The sequence below is a fragment of the Bombus bifarius genome, unplaced genomic scaffold (assembly GCF_011952205.1).
Source record: "Bombus bifarius isolate JDL3187 unplaced genomic scaffold, Bbif_JDL3187 scf7180000008194, whole genome shotgun sequence".
Lineage (NCBI taxonomy): Eukaryota > Metazoa > Arthropoda > Insecta > Hymenoptera > Apidae > Bombus > Bombus bifarius.
The window spans coordinates 791,265-813,931 of record NW_022884502.1 but is presented as its reverse complement, the minus strand read 5'-3'; the positions used below and the strand labels follow the sequence as shown (position 1 = coordinate 813,931).

At 43.7% G+C, this 22,667-nt stretch overlaps 1 protein-coding gene across 9 annotated transcripts in view; it reads left to right on the top strand.

Moving 5' to 3' along the window:
- The window catches only part of LOC117209845 (mushroom body large-type Kenyon cell-specific protein 1), a 94,465-nt gene that overhangs the window by 56,910 nt on the left and 14,888 nt on the right, over nt 1–22,667 (top strand). For 4 of the 9 annotated variants that reach the window (XM_033452273.1, XM_033452272.1, XM_033452277.1 and 1 more), the window contains 7 exons: nt 12,219–13,135; nt 13,237–13,551; nt 14,140–14,379; nt 14,584–14,663; nt 19,417–19,849; nt 21,053–21,097; nt 22,175–22,415. In XM_033452273.1, the coding sequence (XP_033308164.1) occupies nt 12,219–13,135; nt 13,237–13,551; nt 14,140–14,379; nt 14,584–14,663; nt 19,417–19,849; nt 21,053–21,097; nt 22,175–22,415 (2,271 nt within the window). Of the gene's footprint in view, nt 1–12,201; nt 13,136–13,236; nt 13,552–14,139; nt 14,380–14,583; nt 14,664–19,416; nt 19,850–21,052; nt 21,098–22,174; nt 22,416–22,667 lie in introns of all 9 variants that reach the window. The other 5 variants (XM_033452274.1, XM_033452271.1, XM_033452276.1 and 2 more) reach the window with 4 other exon arrangements.

Genomic DNA, 22,667 nt, shown 5'->3' with positions numbered 1-22,667 from the left:
GTAAGATGATCGGACAACCTGCAGTTTCATTTGTTTTATTGGCCAACCTGTTCCTGTATGTGCTACGCAAGACTATTAATATCGGTAATTCGTAATTTGTGACTTGTAAACCAATTGTGCTAGCCGATCTATAGATGCAGAAATACGTCCATTGAACCTTTCATAGGCAACGAAGTCTAACAATTTCGTTAATAGATTCGCCGGTATAATAATATTTAAAACGTGAAATTTATAGTACCTATACTTTATAGCACATATTCGACAATTTGCTCGAGTTTCTCGTCTGTTACACTGTGAAAGTATCAAAGATCAATTGAATTATAAAATATTTCCGATTTAGGAATTAGAACCAGTGAAATACAGAATACACGCTGTGGACTACCTATGAAATTATTAATAATATCGAATAATACAATCAACCTGTCCAACTGAAACGCGTGGATTGTCCTGAAAACGGGTCGCTTGCCTTTTTTCCGTCGGCGAGCAATAAATTTATAGATTTCCCGTTAAACGGCACAATTTGCGAAACGGCCCGTTAGATCTACTAGTAAAAAAACTGGGAACGTTAATCCGATAACGGATGGCGACGGTGATCTGTTGCATTTTAATCTGTCTTTTTGGATCGGCCATCGAATTTCATCCGCACAAAGCTCTGCTTTACCGCGACGTCAAAATGACGATATTAGTTGATACAAGTGTATGTCCACACCCATTGTCAACGTTATCGCGTGTGCATGTGTCTCTGCGCACGCCTGCACGTTGCGAACGTGCAACGAACGTGGTATCTCCCACTGTTTCTCCATCGTGCGTCCTCGCTATTCTTGCTTTTCAATTTCTATTCTTATCTTATTTTCACTTGCATTTTTATCCCTGGAACTCCTTATCCGATTTATCTCCCTTTCTCTTTTATTTTCGGTTATTCTTCGTATCTCTTCGTTCTCGTATTCGGTTATACAGTGGTTCACCTAAGCATTTCAACGATACTAGAAACTTTATATACTATACGAAACACTTGAACAGTCAATTATTCAATATATTAATAAGCCGCAATATGTATCGAGACCATCTGTTACACTAATTGTACGTCTGAGATTACCATTGATACTGTGTATTAATTTTCCATTAAGCGTATGTTTACGGCAAGTAAGTCTCGTAAATTATACATTTTCGGGTTGCTTTCTAATTTTACTATTATAATCACGATAGTCGTGTTTAACGTTAATGAAATTTCGAAAGGTCACCACACAACGTACGCAATATATTCATAAAAAGATTACTTGGTAAGCGTTTGAATACTTTCATGAGCCACTGCATATCGTTCTTCTTTTTTTAGCTCGTAATACTTCCTGTACGCTGACTATTGTCATTTCTGTCCTCACGTTTAGATCTCTCTCTCTCTCTCTCTTTCTCTGTCGTTTGTTTCTCTCTCTCTCTCTCTCTCACTCTCTCTCTCTCTCTCTTTTATATGTCGCACCTTTCGTCGCTGGGACGCAACCCGTGTCTAAACACACATCATGATGATATTTCTTTCTAGTCCACATCGTTCGCTCGCTGTTCGTTTTCAGCGTCGAGTCGAAAACACTAGTAGTTATACCTGCCTATTCCGATAGTAACAAAAATATTCGGATATAGAGACTCTCGAATAGAAACTCGATTTTATATTTTTACTCGCCCTTTTTCCTCCCTTGCTTCTCTTTTTTTACATAACGGGTACTCTCGTTCGTAAGTGTAAGTGAGGCACATGCTAACTGTAAGCATAAAATAGCTTTGTAATAAAATCCGCAACATATAGGTATGATTTAATTTTCCATGTGACACAGGCGTTTGATAAGCATCGTATTCGTTTTATAATTACAACTGCGCGTCGACACAGTGCACTAAAATTGGGAAGTACAAGATAAACTGATCTCTACGTAACTGTCTTCTGGTTCGCTACAAAGGAATAATATAGCGAACTAAAATAGAGCTAGAGCCAAAGCAATTACCAATACCATTGTCTTAAATATTTCTATGAGTTTTGCAGTAGGTATGTACGTTCTTTCGATTGAAATTAAAAACATCTGTATTACTCCATCGTTGATCGAATAGAGCGTTGCTTGCAAGTGTTGACTCACAGACGGCGTCGCATAATACATTTGGCGACAGATTTCGTTATCAAAATAATTAGGCATGGAAAAAGGATGTTAAGGCTTTGATATATGAACGCGACATAATGATGTCCTTCCCACTTCCGCCGTGCCGCGTTCCAACCGTTCTATTCCAATTCGTCAATGTCACTTCTTTATCGCCGCGTTAAAATCATGAATTTCACGTAACCCACACGGCAATCTTGCAATGCAACTCTTCCCGCGGGTAACATTAGACAGCAGCGGACGATAAATGGGTCACAAGACGACTGTGCCGGTACGTCTGGTATCCGATTGCCGCTTGCATCGCTTAGCAAGCTAAAATATGACGAAAGTACGAGCCGATCCACGTTCCTTTTCACCATATCAACAGGATTTTCGTTTTTGTTATCACTTTTGCGAAGCGTCGAGGGCCGAGACACGAGGAAACGGACGATAAAGTTGTCTTGCCATTTAGAAGTTTGTTATACACTTCCGACCTTAACCAGCTCCATTCGAGTAACTTTGAACGTGAACACCGTGATCATCGTGTTCCAGGTTGGATAATACCTAGCGTACCGGCATAACGTTTGCCAAGTGGTATGGCGAGTTTCTTCGACACGAGTTTGAATGTCGGCTCCACGACCGAGACTTTACCGGTTTGTAGGAGTCGTGCATCGTTCTCGATTGATTAGAGACAGAAGAAAAGGAGATGCTATTCAAACTAAACAGGCGAGAAGGAAAAAAAGGAGTGGGTGGGGAAGGCGGGCTAGTCTCTGTTTACTCTTTGCGTCTCGGTGCATATATCATCGAGTCGCGAATCGTAGAGCACTTGTATATAGGATGTTTGACCGTGAGATTTCTTAGATTTTATTGCTTGTTGTCGATACCGTCGAATATATTTAAATTCTACATTCTATATTCGAGCTGAGTCGCTCGTACAGTGTATAAACGGCAAAGGAAAATTGCTAATTAATACTCGATAAATGCTCGCTAGTTACTCGTCGATAACTCGGTAGATAACTCGCGATAACACTTAGATAGTTCGTCGATACTGGTAGATACTAAACTTTTTTCGGTTGCGTCGATTTGTTCATACTGCTCGGGTGGGGGGGGGGGGGGGTCGGAAAATTCAAATTCGTCTTAGTTCGACGATTGTGCGTAGCGGCGACGTTGCTTTGTCCGCAGTTTATTTATTCTTACGTTACTTGTACCCTAACGATCTTGATACTCCGAGACAAAACAACAACATGATTCGAATTGTCCTCTACTCGTGCGCCGCTACAGAATCTTGAAAATTCTGGCCTGCTCTCGGTAAATGCAGCGGCCGGAGCTGTAATTTCACATTGTTCCAGTATATTATTTCATTGCACGATATCGCTCCATTAGTTCGACCCGAGCAGTGATTCCCGAGGTCATTATACCAGTGGAGGATCGTCGAGGAAGAGTGAGTGGCAAGGAGAGAAGGCGAAAAGGTGGAGCGACAAGGAGAGCGGTATGGCAAGCGAAAGAGAGCGAGAGGAGGCAAGCCGAGGAGAGGGAAAGAACGTGAAAGAGAAAGAGAGAAGGAGGAACGAAGAAGAATGGTCCGCGAGGTCAGCCTACGTTCGTACATATTCTCACGTAGATCTGTGTACGTACCGACGCGTGCACACCTTGACGAACATTGTTGAAGAAAAAGAAGCAGTTGCTCGATAATACATCGACTGCGCCTAGCGTCTGGTACACGGGGTGACGGCTCGAACGAACGTTAAAGTCTAAAGGACAAAGAGAGTGAAAGACCAAAATTTTCGGGGGCAGCTGGTACTTTTCGTTAGTCAGTCAGAGGAGTTGAAGCATTGCTGAAAAGGCTGTGCCCTTCTTCGTACATTGTTCGTTACCATGCTTTTGTAACAGCCTTTGGCGGCTGGGATTTCCTGTTCCGTATAATTTGTCCAGATTTTTCTCTTCTACGAGAACAGTCGTGCAACAATTCTCCCGATAAATCGCGTTGTTTACTCACTTTCGTTTACCTCGTTAGAATACATTAGCAAGACGTACGTTGAATCGTTCGAATAGCTCGAAGAATCCCGTCTCTGCGTGTAATGTTTCACCGATAATTCTTCAGGTGTTAATATCGCGGCGAGATTAACAAATAACCTTCGGAGACTCTATCTTTGGCAAGCATCGTTTCAAGATCTTAATGAGGCACGGCTGGGTTCCATGCCTTGTTGAGAGACAAGTAACGCTCCGTGGATTTCGACATCCATCTTGCTTTCTGTCCTTTGCTCGCCTCGAAAACTAGTAACCGATCTCTCGCCGGTGAATGGGAATCTCGTGATCGCGTAACAAAGCGACGCTGATAGCTTTCGAGTAGGCGACCAAGAATATTTTTACGCCAGTGTTACGAACGATCCTTCGAACCGGCGAAAGACACCCGGATCGTTGCAATTAAAGCGAGTTCGCAATAAACCTAACCGTTCTTTATGCGTGCTATTTATCACCACTACGAACAATCGCGCGATCGTTTGTCCAGCTACTTGCCGTAACGGTAAATAGATCCCGCGGATTTTCGTCTATTCTCGCCGATACTTACCTCGTCGAATCATCGAATCGTCAAATCTGTACTAGAAGATCTTCGATCGTAAGCTTTCGCGACGGTTCACGGCTGACACGCTGAAACGATAAGCCTCGGTACAGGTCTGTCACGACGTGTACGAACCGTAACGTTCAAGACACGTCGACGCAAACGTGTAAGAGGATCGTTTCGAGGAAATCAAAAGTACGACATTCTGTATGAAAAAATGTTCGATTTCGTGTCAAGTCGATCTGTACCAAATATCGATGGGATAAGTGAAATTCGGTGGATACGAGAAATAATATCTCGACCGGAAGCATAGATGTTGGCCAGCACCGGGGTCGTTATCGTAATTGTTTGGTTATTATCGTCCTGAAGGTTTAGCATCGGCGGCGAATCGCAAGCGAGTTTCGGACAAAGGATAGCCTTGTGCGCCGTGAGAGCCAGCTGCAGCCCCACCATGCCCGGTCACCCATTTCCTAACCTTCTACTCTCGTCTAAACCGGATTGCCATTGGTCGAAACGGGCCGGCGATTAGTGACGGGACCAAGGGAATAGCACCAAGACGCAGGACTGTGGGGGAAATATAGCGCGCGCGCTTGGATCTAAAATTACGGCTCCGCCATTGGTTGGATGGGGCCCGAGGCCATTCGATTTAGAATTGAAGAATGGTGCCGCTATATCCTCGGCTCACGGAGGACGCCCGTGGAAAGTAGATTCTCCTTCGTTCTCGAATCTTCCTCATTTTGATTCACCATTTATCAAGACAACGACCATAGCGATCGCTGGATCAGGGAAATACCGGAAATTCCTCTCCAACACGATTCCATTTGTTATTTTCCCGGAACATGCTCCGCTCTCTTTCAACCTCTACAAAGAGTTTTTCCAAAGAAATAGCAAAGCCTCGATACTCGGAAGAAATTCCATTTTAAATTCCTATTAAGTTATTTTGAAATATTCCACCTCTGTACAGATATCTATTCCAGCTACTTAATTTTTACAAGATATTCTCATAAAGGTCGTTGGAATTTTTCGAGTAATTTAAGATACTCGGCCGAACGTCGGACTCGGGTCGAGTTTCTGAAATTCTTTCGATGCGCGGCAACGTTTTATTGCAACGAAATGGCGGAGATGGTGGGGATAATCGTTTTATACACTGGAGAAGTTCCTGGTGCCAAGTCTACGTCATCATTGGCTTAATCCCGGGCGTGGTCATCTGCCCTACTTCTTCCTCTTCTTAAATGGCACGCGAGATAAGATTGGTTCGGCACCTCCTGCCTGGAATTTCATCCAAAGGCGCGCCGCCACCCGTCTAATTACTTCTAGAATCGATCAAGGACGGGAACTTTGCTCGCCGTGAATATCCAGCGAACAGCGAGCGTTCTTTCCGCCGTTCTCTTCAAAAATATCGAGATTAGAAACGATCGAAGAGCAACGATACCGAACATCGTCGGAATAATCGTATTTCTGTTTTACTCAGTAATGTGTATGTAACGTGTACGATTTATCGCGAGAAGCGTTTCATGCTTACATGGTATAACTTGAAGTTTTAAGGGGCTTTCAGTTTCTCGCGTTAGCGATACCAGCAGTTTTCCAGTGAGAGTTACGTAGTGTGCGTTTAGTTATTACAGTTTATGGTTGGTGATACGAGTGCGTCAAGTTCTTAGCATGTTCTTCGTGTCGTCTCTGTATCTTAACAGTGTGTAGCGTTCGTACCGTATTACACAGTTGGTTAGAACGATCGGTCTTAAATAATCGTGGCGAACGATACAATTTACAGTTTAACTTGGAAGGATCTGGTTCGAACGTTACGAACTACGAGACGTAGATTGCGTTTTCGGTTGGGCGCAGTTTACGTCATTAGAAAATGTCTTGCAAAAGACGTTTCGTCCCCGGAGACGTTGTTCCTCTTTCCTCACTCCGTTGCCTATATCGTTGCATTCTGCTGGCTACGTTCATTCATTTGGAAATCCGGATCCCGTGTTTCGCCGCCCACTCGTCGAAGAACTTGGTGAGAGGAAAAAGCGCGATTGCTACTTTCCTAGCGGATTATTCTCTCAGAAACCATTGATTATATGCAAGGTCGATGATGCTGCAACCAGTAGACGCGGATTGAGGTATATGTACACTCGGATACTCTTGGACGAGGTTGATCAGACCTTTTGAAGAAAAGGGGAATCTTAGCTGCCATTCGCCGTCGAAAGTACATCGATTGCATATGTAGTATCGTTAATCCCCAGACGATTGTTTTTAACGATTTTTTCTTAAACGTATCGTATGAAATTAGAAATTGCCATGGTTGTCCAATTGTGTTAGATTTTTATCTAGCGTGATTAACGTTTATCGTATTTACGTATCATACGTGTACGCTGTTGGTCATAAGTATAGCTGTGTACTTACGTACATATTAGAACACCTACTCGTTATACATTTACTGAACAATTTTTACAAATTCTATCTCGTTTAGTATTTTACATTCTGTGTAGTCTGCTAATGTTTATGCAGATTCATATTTTTATGAACATGCTTATGAAAACGTGGCGTGTATTGTTTGTCATCCTTCGAATGTTGGAACGAATACTCAACATTGTATATTTTTCCATGTTGTGCGTATTCTGTATATTTTTGCATATTCAAATTGTCCACAAATACATAAATATCCATAGCCTAATTATAAATCCATGACGCGGGTTATAAAGACGTATGTAAGTCAGGTGAAATTGACGTCTATAGTTATTTTTTGCAAAATAGCATTTTATTCTTATCCTTGTTAAAATTTCATTGTATTATCGCGATAAAGAATAAAGTTGCGAGTTCATTATTTATGAAGCTTCTATAATACTCGACAGCATCGAAATCTCGATTCGTAGCAAAAGCGAAATAACGAATTTCTAACCAAATAGTTGGAAGATGAGAACGGTAAGAGTCACACAATTTACTTGTAACGTCACATTTTATCCAGTCAAAATGTCAAATTCTCCTTAGACAAAGCATTAGGTTGTCTGAAAAGTGTCTTTTACGGGCACGTCTTTTACAACGACGCATCTTTCTACAAACAACAAAAAGCTAATCCGTCGAACGTTGTAATCTTTATATTGATAGAACAAAATGGATCATACGTAATTCGACAAAATAATGTAAAACGAAAAATGTGCGTCCACAACCGGACGACCTAATACTATCGTATCCAGCATATTTCCCAGTTTTTTCAAGATAACGTTGAAACATTTGAAGCTTCCGTCGCTCTTTACTTCTCACGAAAACTGACTTTTGCGTTTTAAGAAATGTCCAAATACTTTGAATCGGACGATGAGCAGCAAAGATGACAGAAAATAGAGCGATAAACCTTCGGTTTCTACCGGTTCGAAAATACTAAAGAAAGTAGCACATTTTAATTAAAGGCGGTAGGATAAACGTGGCGATATTCGTACGACCAGCAGCGTGAATCGTTCACGAGCTAAATAATACAAAGAAATGTTTGCATCTCGACTATCCTCCTTGTTCTTGTACGCGCGTTAGAGCACAACGCGTTCCTTTTGTTCTTTCGCGGCAGTAGATGAGTTGGATTTGACGTCATCGCGGAACAAGGCTAAATTTAACGTAGAAAAAAAAATTTCGTGTAACGATCGCCTTATTCTGGACAGATTTTCATGACTCACTTGCGCGGCCTTGGGGCCCGCACGTTCTCGCGAGATGATGATTCGTATAATTGTTGTGGTTGTCTCGATGCATGCTCAGTTCGATTACGAAGAAGTTCGAGGTTTTCTAAATACGCCGATTAGCGAATTATAGTGATTGCGTTAACTTGTGCAATTTGTGTTCCTCTTATCGATGCGGTATTAAAATCTACGAGCGGCTAAATGTTGCCGTGAAACACGTTAGTCACGTTATTGACTCGCCTGGAAGAAACGAAGAATGGGCGTGTGACGATAGCAAGGAAGGGACGTCGAATTTGCAGAAAATATAGGAACGCCTGCTACATCTAGTCGTAAATCGGATGGCCGGTAATACACGAAGGTGATTTAGGAATTTGATTTTCGTGACCCAGGGACAATTACGAAATAAGCCTTTACCCGTTCGAAAATAACACATTTCGCTGGAGTTGCATTTAAAGTCCGCCTGTATAAACTCAGCCCTGACCGTAATGCTTGTCATACGTTTTTCTGACAGCAGCGCGTGCAAGCAGATATGTCGCAGCGGCGACGCTCGGCGCAGATCCAGTTCGCGTTTCCGCAAACTGGCATTATACCTGTATTTGATAAGCTGCGTGGAACTAGAGCGTTTAAATAATGGCCGTACAAACGACGATGGGCTACCACGATGGGGGCGTCGTCATTCGTTCGAAACGTTCGACAAACAATAATAATTTATTCAGATGTTTTTCATTGCGCGCACTCCTTTTGCAGCGAAACCTAGCGTTTAATATAACCTTATCGATCGATATTCACCGAACGTACTATATTCTCTGATATTTTCTCTTTTTCTCTTCTTTTTCCCTTTTCTTTTTTCTTTTCTTAGCAACTCTGAAAATTTTGGTTCCTATGCTTCTTGGTTCTTATCTTTCTCTTATACTTTCGTACGATACAATCCGAATCGGCATATGCGTGTTATACGATTATAGGCGAAAGTGAGACACAGGAAATTGAGGGTTTAAAGAAGCGGAACCAAAAGGCGGGAATTTGAAGAGTACGCGCAGAATCACTGGCGTACGTTGGCGCGGTTCGGTATGAAAAGTTGGCGATGTCGGTCGACGTGGTAGAAATTCGCGGCAATGGAGTCGAAGTTTAATCGGCGCGACTATCCCGCGCTGGCTGGACGACAAAATCAATTCGGCGAGAAATAAAGGCGGCAGCCATGAAAAATCGCCACCACGCTCCATCTCCTTGCGCACGCGAATTCTACCTACACATGCAAATATATTTACGTACATTCATCGGCTGGCATGTGCTCGTGGCACACGCGACGACCAAATGACGTGACAGTTATGGTGCATTTGCGGGACGCGTGCCACCGTACCGGGTGTCTGTTTAGAATCAATTGACGCATTCAAAGTGGGTCTCTGCGAAGAGACGCGTTTGCGGCCCAATTCGAGCATGGTCGATGAATAGAGCGAGTACGAGTATCGAGAATTTTTATCGTGGTGTTCGTAGGAGATTACGTGGACTTTTTTCTTGGCTCACCGACTACATGCGTCGACCATTTTTGTGTCGTCACGCATTTACTCGGTTGCTTCGAAATAGAATTGTCGACAGTTTCATCATGATATCGATCACGAAGGAAAAATAAACGTGGTTGAATTTACATTGGAACTCGATATTTCACGTTGGATATTTATTTTGAGAATTAATATCGGTCGCAAGCGATGCATTAAAAATTGTACAGCATGATATCGGGACGGATTTTGATTTTTCCGGAACCTTTTGCCGTTACCAGCGAGACACGGCACGTCGTTGCGATAATGTTCGACTGTTTGACCTTTGGATAAGGAAATTAAAAAGTCCTGTTATCGTTGCATCTATCGATAGCGATTTTGAGGAGCGTGGCGAATTACTCGCGCAGGAATTACGGCCCCTAGTCATCGAATTAGAAATACCACAAATCTTCCACGTTTCTCGGGTTTCATAAAATCGAGCGAATTTTGTACCTGGAGGATTGAGAATCACAGTGGTGTACAGTGACTTGTGAAAGCCTATTACACCGTAATGAGATACGACTGGCGCGATTATATCGGTGAGATTTGAAACAAATCTGAAAATATATATAGAAGCTAGGAAATATTTATTGCAAACCTATCTACTCTTCGCGGAGATCAGAAAATTATTTCGACGCTTAACGTACGTTGAAGATGGTCGATACTCGCATGCTGCGGGCGAATTTTTTTTTACTAAATACGTCTTTGCAGGTATATGTCTCGTAACTGTCGCACGTTCGAATCGGTTTCCAATATTACCGATATACGTAATTACAATAATTCTATCTCATTAACCGGTGAATTACCGGAATTCCAAAAAGTTCCACGTAACGCACGTAATATATTCAGAAAAATGTCCTATAGCAAATGTTCAAATGCTTGCGTGAGTCGCTGTACAGCGACTCGAACGTACAAAAAAAGCTATAATAGCGCGAGTATCGTTTACGGAACGGGATTTCTAAATGGCAGCTCGAAGCGGGAGAATCGTTATGGCAATGGAGCTAAAGCAATCCGATAGAACGATCGGCGAAAAAAGAGAAGAGGAAACATTAGCAAATGCGTTCGCATTGCACCGCCACTTTTGATGTGCCGCAATTTTCTTCGTTGCGACATTCTGTCAGATATACCGGGCCGTGCGTGTTACCGCCGTGTCCTTCAAAAAACCACCGCGTCCGGTCGGTTTCTCGAGCATGCAATTTTGGTGATTCCGACATCGACGTGCATTACCAGAGAGCTATCGTGGTTAACGGATCTTTATATTCACGCGAGCAACTTGCGTTTTCCACGAGCTCAGGCCCTCGCGTTTTCTCCGCCAATGATTTATCGCTGCCCTTTTAGCGACTTCGATGATTAACCCTTTAACGGTTCAGTAAATTTCACGGAGTTCGCGTAAAAATAACTAGTTGTTTCTTTCTTCGTAAATTGTTTGAACATCTCATCGACCAGGTGTCTCAGATAAGATGCGAACGGGAACTTTTTGTAAACGAAACTAAGCATAAATTACTTATATTATATATATATTGGCAATTTATTGCAATACGAAGTACCAATTACGATATAATTAACGACTTAATTGTATATGTCAGTATACGAGCATATTTCGAAACATAACAATAATCGAATACATAATGCCACTTTGCTTTTAGAATTCTCTTGCTGCTTAAAACTATCTAACACTATCTAGCACATGATCTATATGTTCTTACTACAACAGAAGACAAGTATGATAGAAGAGCGCAAAATTTTTCACGTCGCATAACTGTGAAAACCACAGGGAAAAGATGCGACAAGTTATATTCATCGTGTTTCGTGATAGAGTAATTTTTGAAATTTCATATGCTGTTAATCAATTCTATATTTCAAAATTTCCCTTTTTATTCGACTGTAGCACTGAAAATGTACGGTTTAGTTATTCTTCCAGTTAAGTCAAGTCAAAAATATCGATTGCTATAACATTAGCCGTGTCTTTGGTTCTTTATGAAAACTCCCTGAATATAGATCACCTATTTTGAAACTATTTATGTTCGAATGTAACGAGTTGAGAAATTATAACGAAGAAGAAAAATTAGTCTTCGTATGGCCATACCGAAACAAAAATACACAAGTCCGTAAGAACGAAGGGCTAGGCGGTATGCGTTCGTCAAGCTCGCTCGTCACAGTAACGGACACTGTTGATCTAATCTGATCGTTTTAATCGATACGAAAAATTCAATACGCCTGGAAAATTTGCAAGACGAATCTGCCATAGCGCAAATAAGGATAGTCTCGTTTATACTCGGAGCGTATGGTTAGAAAAATGGTTGTACAGGGGTTTGCGGGCAAGTGGCGCTCATCATTGTTTGATGCAGTTACGATGGTGTCGCAGGTCTGGAACGGGTAGCGGAGGAGTTGATGGGCCGTAGGAGATGGAAGCAATATCAGGACACCCTGTACAGCGGTACTCGCAGCAGCGAATCAGTGACGGCACAGCCCCACCACCGGCTCTACCCGGCGTTCTCGTCGTCCTGCGACCCGGTGGTGCCCGGGAATTTGGAACAAATTGGGTCGCGTCCGCTTCATCCTGCGTCCTCCTCGTTACCTACAACGATAACGACGACAACGACGGTGCCACCGGTGATAACGACGACGACAGCGGCAACGACGGCGACGACAACGGGCCCGATCAAGCAGGAGAGCCTGCAAAGGCATCACCTGCAGAACCACCATCACCTACAGCCCTCCGCCGTTCAAGATCACCACCGTCACTATCAGCAGCAACAACAGCAACAGCAGCAACGACAACAACGGCAACAAGAAGACCGTCGCCTAAGGCCAGACGAGATCAAAGTCGAGGTCGGCGAGGACGAGTTCGCGAACGGTGTCGCCCGAGAGGAATCGGCTACGAAGACCGCGGATACGTCGACGACGACCACGGTAACGACGGGCACGACGACCACGTCGACGACGACAACGGGAACGAGCATACTTGCCACCAGTACCGCGACCGGCACGATCGCGACGATCACCACGCCGAACACCACCGCTGTTATGACCACGGGAACCACGACGATCGCGACGAGGCGGCGACGCAAACGCCGGCAGAACGACGGAGAGGCCACCGACGACAGAGAGGACGACGAAGAGAACGAGGAAGAGGAGGATGGAAGGGGGCAGGCCGAAGCGGAAAAACGGCTGAAGCTCGACGAAGACGCCGACAGGCCCGTCAGTCCTCTGAGAAGGGAGAACGATCGAGGATCTCGGGATTATCCGACTGCCAACGCTACAGATACGGAAGGGACCAAGGTTCGTTGTAGAATCCTTTGTTTTTCTTTTCGTGGGGGGAGGGGCAGGGTGAAGCAGTCGAAGAAAGAGCGAATAATAACGTGTAACGGTGTTTGTTACAGGAACGAACGGAAGAAGTCGCGTTGGAGCGGACACCGGTGACGCAGGGTTCATTGAGAGTGAAAACGGAGGAGGAGTTGCAAGGAGTGCCGAGTTCTGGAGGCGGTCCAACGATATTGACGACACCGACGCCGGATTCGGATGCGATCAGGTCAGGGTTGCCGTGCCGGGAGGTTGAAGCAGCCGCTAGAAACGCGGTACCGCCGTTTCTTATTGGAAGCCGACGCACCAGCCCACCGCCAGAAGACTGGAAGCCGCTAGACAAATGTTACTTTTGCCTGGACGGCAAGCTACCGCACGATGATCAACCACCTCTCGTAAGTACGATTCTCGTAACCATGGCTAAGCGGAACCTGTCTTGTTCGCATCATGGTGACGTTATTCAATACGAATCAATTGACGATCGATCGAAGAATAATTTAGCTGGAGGACTAATTTATTCGTCACCGGTTTGACTCGGAATGCTCTGTCGCCATGATGCGATTCGTCGCGCATAAAACTGCATTAGCCAACGCGGAATTCTTCAAAGCGCATAATTAATCGCGCGGAAAGGACAACGCTTTACGTGATATATGACGGATATCGGTCCTCCGGCGCAGGACACTAGGAAACGTTCAATTCTTTATTATCACGCGCAAAAGAGTACGTCTCTTCGCATCCGTTGCTTTGATCGCTTTGACACGCCGCCCTTATAAAAGTTTCACGAAGGCGGACCCGTATTCCTGCGTGGCGAAAAGCGAATTTGATCAGGATTCGATTTGTCCTCCAACGTCGACGAGGATGTGCTCCTTTTTCCATGATCGTTTCTTCCCTCCCACGCCGGTGGTAATCAGTTCCTTTCCGTGTGTTCCGCCGACCAATGACGAGCCGGACGAACATAACGTTCGATGTCGCGAATCCTGCAGAGTCCGCAGAGCGACAGTAGCAGCAGCTCGCGATCGGCCGAGTCACCGATGTCGGTCCAGGTGGACCCGATGGCGGCGTCCGTGGTCGCCGCGGCTCTCACCGGTACCTACCCTACCTTACTGCCTCAGTGGTGTCTGCCACCAAGGGAGGCGCCTCTCGTTGGGGTGCAGCCTCATCAGGACAGTGCAACGCCAGCCGACCAACCTCTCGACCTCTCGGCCAAACCGAAAAATTCTCAGGTACGTGCTCCTTCTGGCGTGGGTAGATTCGCTTTCCTTCTCCTTTGCGTCTAGAAACGCGAAACATAAGAGTCAACGCAATTATCGTCTTCTCACATTTTCGTTTACGTTATCATTTATTTTTACGACGCTAGAGCGTTTTCTACCAAAAAAAAAAAAAAAAGAAAATGCTGATGCATGACACGATGACGCTTTCTGTCGCAGGATAACAACATATCTCTATTGGAACAACAGAAAATACCTCTGAGGATGACAGCAGGTATCGACCCCAAGAGTATCTTCAAGTAAGTAACCTTCTTCTTAACAAGAATATTTAAACGATTTCGCGTTCTCGCTATGCACCCACGAAAACTAGCTATCGATCGTATTTTTCCGACGCTGTCACAGGCTGTTTAGAAAAAAAAATAAAAAATAAAAAAAAGTCGTCTTGGCGCTGTTGAAATTCGTCTGTGATGCTTAGTAACCAGAACGAGAAGCGCGTCGATTCCTGCCAGTGTTATCACGCGACTCGTTTTACACCTCGCAGCGAAACGAAGCCACCACTGATATAGGTATTTGCATTCCGCGCGAGCAAAAGAAAGTGTTGATCGCATTCCGTATGCCGCGTATTCCAAAGGATCGAGAATAGATTCGTGTTCGAACACGACGACTTAATGGGCGACGCACTCTGTCAAGGCTGATCGTACCGTGGTATACGATCGTTTCGAAGCTGCCATACCGATCGTTCGGCGTACCTTGGATACTTTTATATCGTACAGAAGTTGTGTCATTAAATAGGATGCACGGTATACGATTCGAATCTATAGCGGCGGCGTACGAAACGGTAATTAAAAAGTTTCCACGGTTCGTTGTTTGCTTATTCGGAAAATTTTCCGCCGAGCATCCCATTGCTCGTCCGGCTACTCATTACGAAAATTTGCACGAAAGTCTGTTACAATTTTTTTGTCGGTTTGTTTAGAAAACACTCGTGTCGAAGCATACGCGTTATCCGCGCATTAATCTCTTCAATAGAATTCGCGTGCCGCGAAAATTATCGCGCTCGTACGGCCGTTTATCCGTTTGTCGAATGAGAATATACATATAATGGTAGTGGGTATTTTATTTCGTACGAAACCTGCCGGTTATCGGGTTCAACATCGCGTCCGTTCCAAAGGGTGACTCGAAAATTGCGAGGAGAAACTTTGCGCGCGCCCGAATCGGCCGTGAAAGTTAATCGAAGATGAACGGAAGAGAAATCGGAAGATCCTTGCTAAAAATTCTAAAAGCTAAAATCGACGCGCTCTCTTGAATAACGTTTCGCGATAAAACACGAACCGCCTGTCTTCCCGAGTTTTCACTTAAGCGTCGGCAAGTTCAATGTTTCTTAACCCTGTTACGTTCTTTCGATCATTTTCTAGCTAATCGTGTTTTACCATTGTTGAAAAACTCGTTGAATTTATCATGAAAATAAGACACGGTCGTTATTATGCTAAATATCTTCTGGAAACATCTATCTTTCGAATCTTTAATTTGTTTGACGATAAAAATCAACGTTAGGAATGAACGTTAGAGATAGAAATCGAAGATGATTAAAGTAATTAATTTACTTTGTACGAAGTTCAGGTAGGATAACGCATCGCAATATATCACACGAATACAACAAAAATCTCGTTACATTTATAATTCGTTCTATTCACTCGGTGTTATACTTCTAAATATACCTTGACTTATTTATTAAACTTTTGGTAACAGGCTTCTTTTTATTATTATTGAGACTTTTGGTGATTTTAGCGAAGTACGTAGTCTTTGTTCGCTTTATCGAAAGTTCAGATAGGATAACGCGTTACAACGTGTCTGACAAAAAAGTCTAAAGAGGAATGTATCTTTAATTCGTTAATACGCTTCTCGCTGATCGGTAGACTCGTAGATTTTTGTTAATTTTCACGAACGTTCGAAGCGAGCATTTAAAAATCTTGTTCTCGGTCGAGACGAAAACAACGGTCGAGACGTAAAAATTCAAGAATCTCGGCACGAGTAAGTCGAAATGGAAGAACGTTATAGATTCCAAATAATATAACGTTCCTTGAAGCGGACGTTATTCGTGGGGGAAAAAAATGAATAAATGGCACGATGATCGAAGGAACGAAACGGAGGGAGGGAAAACAGGGAGAAGACGAATAACGCCGAGTCAAAGTCGCGAACCGTGTCCGTACGTTGCCCTCGTGTTTTCGCTGTTTTCCCCGCGGAACATTTTGCGCGTCAAATTTTTATCGTCGTCTATTATTAGTCCACCGTAATCTGCACCTCCTGACACATCGAAGGCACAAAGTACCTCGCGTGTGTCGTACGCCGCGCGAGAAAGATCGAAACGCGGAGAGGAACGCTGGAGAAAAGGAGACGGGGCCAGAGTCTCTGCTCGCGGCGGCGCATGCGCGCTACCGCAATTAACGATAAGATAGCCCGCCGTCGAAACCACGCGAGTAAAGTCGAAAAATTAGAAGCTCGAACGATCAACCGGACGAACAATCGTTCGAGTCGACGCTGTTGACAAAGTTTTCTTGTACCGCGTGGAAATTCCAGATAACAGACGTCACGTGACCACACGACACCGGATCTCTCTCGCAAGCGTTTATTGATCATTTTCGTCAGACCGCAATCGCCTCTTATCTTAATCGGTGCTACAGACAATGATGGATTAAAATAGGAGCAATTACGAGTTCAACGATGTAGCGCTAATTATTTATGTCTCTAAGGAATAGCATATAGATTAGACATTAAATAGCTGAAAGAGGATAACGCAGTGTCATGAGAAATTCATCTTGGTTGATCTTTTATTTTGACGTCATTCGCTGCTTAATATAGTAAGGTCACAGGTAAAAAGTACGATAAATCGCATTTTTTCTTCTTTTTTTTTCTTTTTTCTTACGAAAGGATAATTTTATTCTCGGACGATCCCATATCGAAACTAACTGTTTTCTCATTTGTTTTTGAGATTAGACGCGATTTCCTCGAACGTTTGAAAATTACTGACATTTATTTCTTACGGAAGAGTATCGTATCTTTAGTATTTAATAGCAGAAACGAAAGAAATCCTGACGAGAAAGAAATAATTATCTTCTAAATCGTCCTTTACGAATTGCAGTTATCGCACCGTCGGGGGTTGATCTTTCGTCGAATGGTTAATTTGGATAATGTTGAAATTAGGATAATTAGAGAGAAGCTAAATTTGCAGTGCAGCAGGTATCGCGGCGAATAAAGAATAAAAGGCTGCAGAGATACGGTTGTTGCAAGCGGCACTCGAAGCGGTGGCGAAGCTTAGGAGGGGGCAGAACGGTCGAAATACACTTTTATCAGCTTACTTTGCTGTCCGAGAGAGAATAGGTCGACGAACTCATCATGGGGGGCCACGGTTCTCGCGAATCACCAACAAGCGGCGACATCTTTTACGTGGAATTCTTCCTATCAATTTTATTGTTAAACAACGGGACAGACTGTAGCAGCCCGATTGCTACCTGTCGTCTTTGCGTCATTCGATTCTTCGAACTGCCATCAGCGATACAAATTGAAATTTCTTAATTCGACGATAGAGAAAGCAAGCGGGAAAGAAAAAAAGAAAGAACAAAAGGTATCGATGAATATGTATAGCATCAGCGGGGAAAATAACAGGAGACTTACGACACGTAAGAAGCCGAATAAATCGGCTATGTACGATACGTATGCAGTCGTTCGGAAGCCGAACTGGACAATTCAACTTCTTATTAATTTCTCAATTTCATTACATAAACACGCGTTTAACGATCGATCTCCAAGAAACAAACGAGTTACTCCCATAATTCAACCCAATTCAGGATACGTGCGTTCGATGTGAAATTCTGCGAACAAGCTTGAATCCCTCGGTGTATAAATTTAACGAATATCGCGGATGTCGTGGAAGAACGATCGTTTTCTTGATTTTCTCTGATTTTTCTACTTTGATCTTTCTCCATGTTTCACACCGTGATCGTTCAAGTGTTCGTAACGTGATAACAAAGTTCAAGGTAAATTAAAAAAAAAAAAAAAAAAACAGCGTTTGCAACGCTATCGGTTCTTTGTATTTCTAAATTTATAAAGTTGTTCAACGTTGGCTTCTAAACGGCTCGTATAAATCATATTCGAGGAACATTTTAATTGCGTAATAACTGACAGCTCTCTCGCCGTTAGCCCGTCTAATTTCGCAGCTAGAATTCGTTCTAATACAGCCGGCTAGGTCAAAGATCAAAGCGTTAACGAGACACACTCTGTTGGATCGATTCGTTTCTCGTGTACAACACGTGCGCGCACCTCGCCGGCCACGTGGCTGGGAAACGTTGGTACAGCTTGGCCGATGAACCGCTTCTACACGTGAGTCTACGGTACGAAAACCACCCGATAACCCAGTAACTTCGTTACGAGGATATCGGTATGGCGTGTTATATAGCGTGATTGTGCAATTATCGGGTCTCATTAGATATCTGGAATCTCGATTCGTCGGTACGTCAACGTGCAAAATAGATCGCAGGTATTTATGGATTTTTGGAAGGTTGCAAATATCTGCCGAATACATTCAATAAGATATCAAAAGTAGAATACTTGTTGTGATATTTAGTAGATCGAACAGACAGAGAAGCGGCTTAGGAATTTGAAATGAACCGGGATAGAGAGATATGCAATAGGGCGATAAAAAATAGCAAGATTAAACATTGACTTGTTTCTCACTGCCTACGTTCTTTCCATCATTTTCGTCCTGATTCTATCTTTCTAACAAAAACGGAGTTTAAAAGGAATTCCAAGCTCGAGCAAAGATACGAAGACTTTATTATCGGTGTATACGATGCGTAGTTTCAATTTTATGTTAAACGCTTTCCTAGAAATAACTCCCCGTTAGATTTCTGTTTAGGTTCCGTTTCTTTAGTTTCATTCGCAAAAATATAAAATTGCACGAACGTCTGCGGTCTAGCGACTAGACGGTCGAGTAAAGGAGAGGATAAATGGTAACGCGAATTGATAATACGATAAACGATACCATGTTGAATGTTTTAGTTCTTGTTATCGTGCAAAACCACGTATGACCGGGCCAGTGGCGGCCGTGGCGGCGGCAGCAGCAGCTGCGGCAGGCGTCGGTGGTGTCCCCGTGGTGGGTGCCGGGGGTGGCCGGAGGGCCTACACCGAGGAGGAACTGCAAGCCGCGCTCAGGGATATCCAGAGTGGCAAGCTCGGCACACGAAGGGCGGCCGTGATCTACGGGATACCGCGTAGCACCCTGCGCAACAAGGTCTACAAGCTTGCGATGGAACGCGAAAGGGACGCGTCCCTGTCTAGCACCCACTCACACCCTCACGAGCCCGGCGCCCCAGCCACCACCACCACCACCATCACCACCACCACCACCACTACTACTACTACTACAACTACAACACCACCAAATACGACCCAAAACGCCTCCGCGACCACTCCGCCCCCGCAAGTGGATGAGGTAGGTTTTGGGGACAGAACAAGAGAAAGAGAAACCGGAAAGCGAGAGAAGAAGTGAGAGGCAAACAGAGGGTGCGGGAACATGTAATAAAAAAGAGCGATGATACGATAAATCACGTCGTATCTGTACCTAACTTTCTATAGCAGAGGGAATCAAGTATCGAGAATTGATAATCGAGTAACTGAGAATTGAGAATTGGCAATTGATCGAGAATTGAGTAATAGTAATAGCAAATATACCGAACTGAGAGAGCGTGCAAACTGGAAAGTATCTTATAGGGTCGAGTGTGGATCGCTAGGATGTAGATCGTTTTTCGAAACCACGCTTCTTCTGACACTGGTGGCACGAGTTTCCTTCTCGGTGACAGTCGTCGACCGAGTTATCGTTACGTCGAGAATGTCCGATAATCGTGTCAGTGACGGTAGGAGGAATAGCTCCAATATTAAATCGAGAAATTATATTCATCTCGCAAAAGAAAAAAGAAAAAAGAAAAAAGAAAAAGAAAAATGGAAAGAGGAAAAGAAAACGTTTCCTCTCGTAGAAGTTTCTACGTAGAAGATTCGGTGGTGATTTTCCGTCTCTAAAGTATCTCCATGTGTTCGATTCGATTTCCAATTCTTCGTATACGTATGATTGCTTAATTAAAAAGTCTACCGTGCAGTTCCTTTCAGGTTCGATACACGTTCCACCGTCATTAATCATAAGTTATCGGACGTTGCGAGGAAAGATTACGCTCGATAGAGGAGATGATGCCTTTGGACGCGATTTATCTTAAGCGAAAGATGACGCATCCAAGGACAAGGAGAGAATATGACGGAGAGGGAATGGGGAGGGGGGTTGCAGAGAGATATAAAAGACCAGTTGAATCTCGATAATTCGTTCGCGAAGGAAGACCGCCTATTTGTATCTAAGTGTGGTTTTGGTTAGGAAGAACGAATGGAGCTTCCCCAAAACATACCTCTGCCACGGTGATCGTAGAGTTCGCGTGAACCGATCAACTCGCGAACTATATACAGGTACAGGAGATTGCAACTGTCGTACGAGCATATTCCATCTTCTAATTTGACTATAAATAAAGGAAAATGAAGCTGATTAATACGAAGATGGATCGGTTCACGCGGTTCGTTATCGGTTGCCGTGATGCTCAGTAGTGTCGAATGTTTTTGCATGGGCTGTTTAACTTTTTTATCTCACTATTTGTAGTTTAACACACGGCCGCTTGGTCTTGGCGAGGTTGCAAGACTCGAGGTAAGTCTTCGGGACGATCGTTTCGAGCCGAGAGGAGAGAGTTCTTCTTGGATGCGAGCTTTTGTTCGCGACGGGCTCTTAGGGCCCTCGAATTCGTTGTCACGAGTACATACGCTTTTTTTCCGACCTCGACACCATGCATCCTCGATGTGTTTTGTACAGACGATCGTGCTTCAGTATTACTAGTACAGCTGTCGATTTTATGGTGCAAGGGAATGTCAGGAAGTAATGGTTTCTACGTGGCGTTGCAATATAGCAAGGCATGCTGACAAGTGGCGTGGCTTATCCGGCAACATATATTCGAGAAACTGATACACGTTAGACGAAAATTAATTTTCCAAAAGCGTCCGTAATATCTTGACATTCGAACGATGCACGACGCTTGTTGGGAAATGGATCTTGGAATATCGAATAATCGATGGTTCATTTTCCTTTTTAACGACGTTCTGCCTGGTGTCATTAGGAGAAGCGCAGGTAGTTTAGTCCTGGTAGATTTTTTTACTTTGAATGCATGTTGTTTGAGTAATATTTACGAGGCAATGGCCGGTGTGTAGCACCGGGTCCTTTTTATTCGTCGGAGAGCGAGACACTTTCGAGCTGGTTTTCAATTTTCGACCATGCCTTTCTCTTTCTTTTCGCGCGAAAAACCACCCCGGTACAGGAAACTTTACATGAGAGTAACATTTGGGCAAAGCGTTCCTTTCTTTTTCTGTGTCCTTTTTATTTTTGTATACGTCGTACATGCTTTTTGCGAACGATTCTATCTGGCAAATTCCTGCATGACGCTTGGTCATTCTGCATTCGACGAAGAAGAGTGTATTTACATGGACAACCGACACTGTTACAACACAGACATACACGCAAATACAAACACAGAAGAACGCCTCTCGATGAAATCCTGCTAGCGAAAAGAACGTCGCCAAGAAAGTGTTATACCGATTTTACGATAATGATCGACGTAAGACGAGACTTTCCTCGAGAGGATCGATCGATGTTAACGATTCGTGTTTCGAATTGTTCGTTTCCTTATCGCGGCTAGAATGTGTGGAATACGCTAGAAAAAAATATTCTTAACAGGTGGACGACAAAGAACTGTCCGGAGCGGAAGAGGAGAAAGAAGTGGAGAAAGCTCTGTTGAAGCCACTGTTGTCTTTGGAAGACCTTGTCAGGTTTTCCGCCCTCGAAGGAAGCGGCGGTGATTCCCTCAGAACGTTGCTACAACGAGGACACGAGACGGGAGCCGAGTGGCCAGGGCTCGAACACGCCAACATCGGCCCGTATATTCAAAAGATGCTTGCAGCAGCTGCGCCATTTAAAGGTGAGAAACACGCTTAACCCTTTTTCCAGTTGGCTTCTTTTCGTTTTTCTTTCGTTAAGAACATCGAACCAACGAATTTTTATGCGCGTCGTGTTCCCACGAAGACAAATATTGTTAAAACATTCTCGAACTACTGTCAGCGTATTATATATATATATACTTTTTACAATTACACATAGTACACGCGGCGATTACGAAAAGTATTTGCGCGTCGTTATAGTTGTTGTAACATTTACGTGTTATTGAATGCAA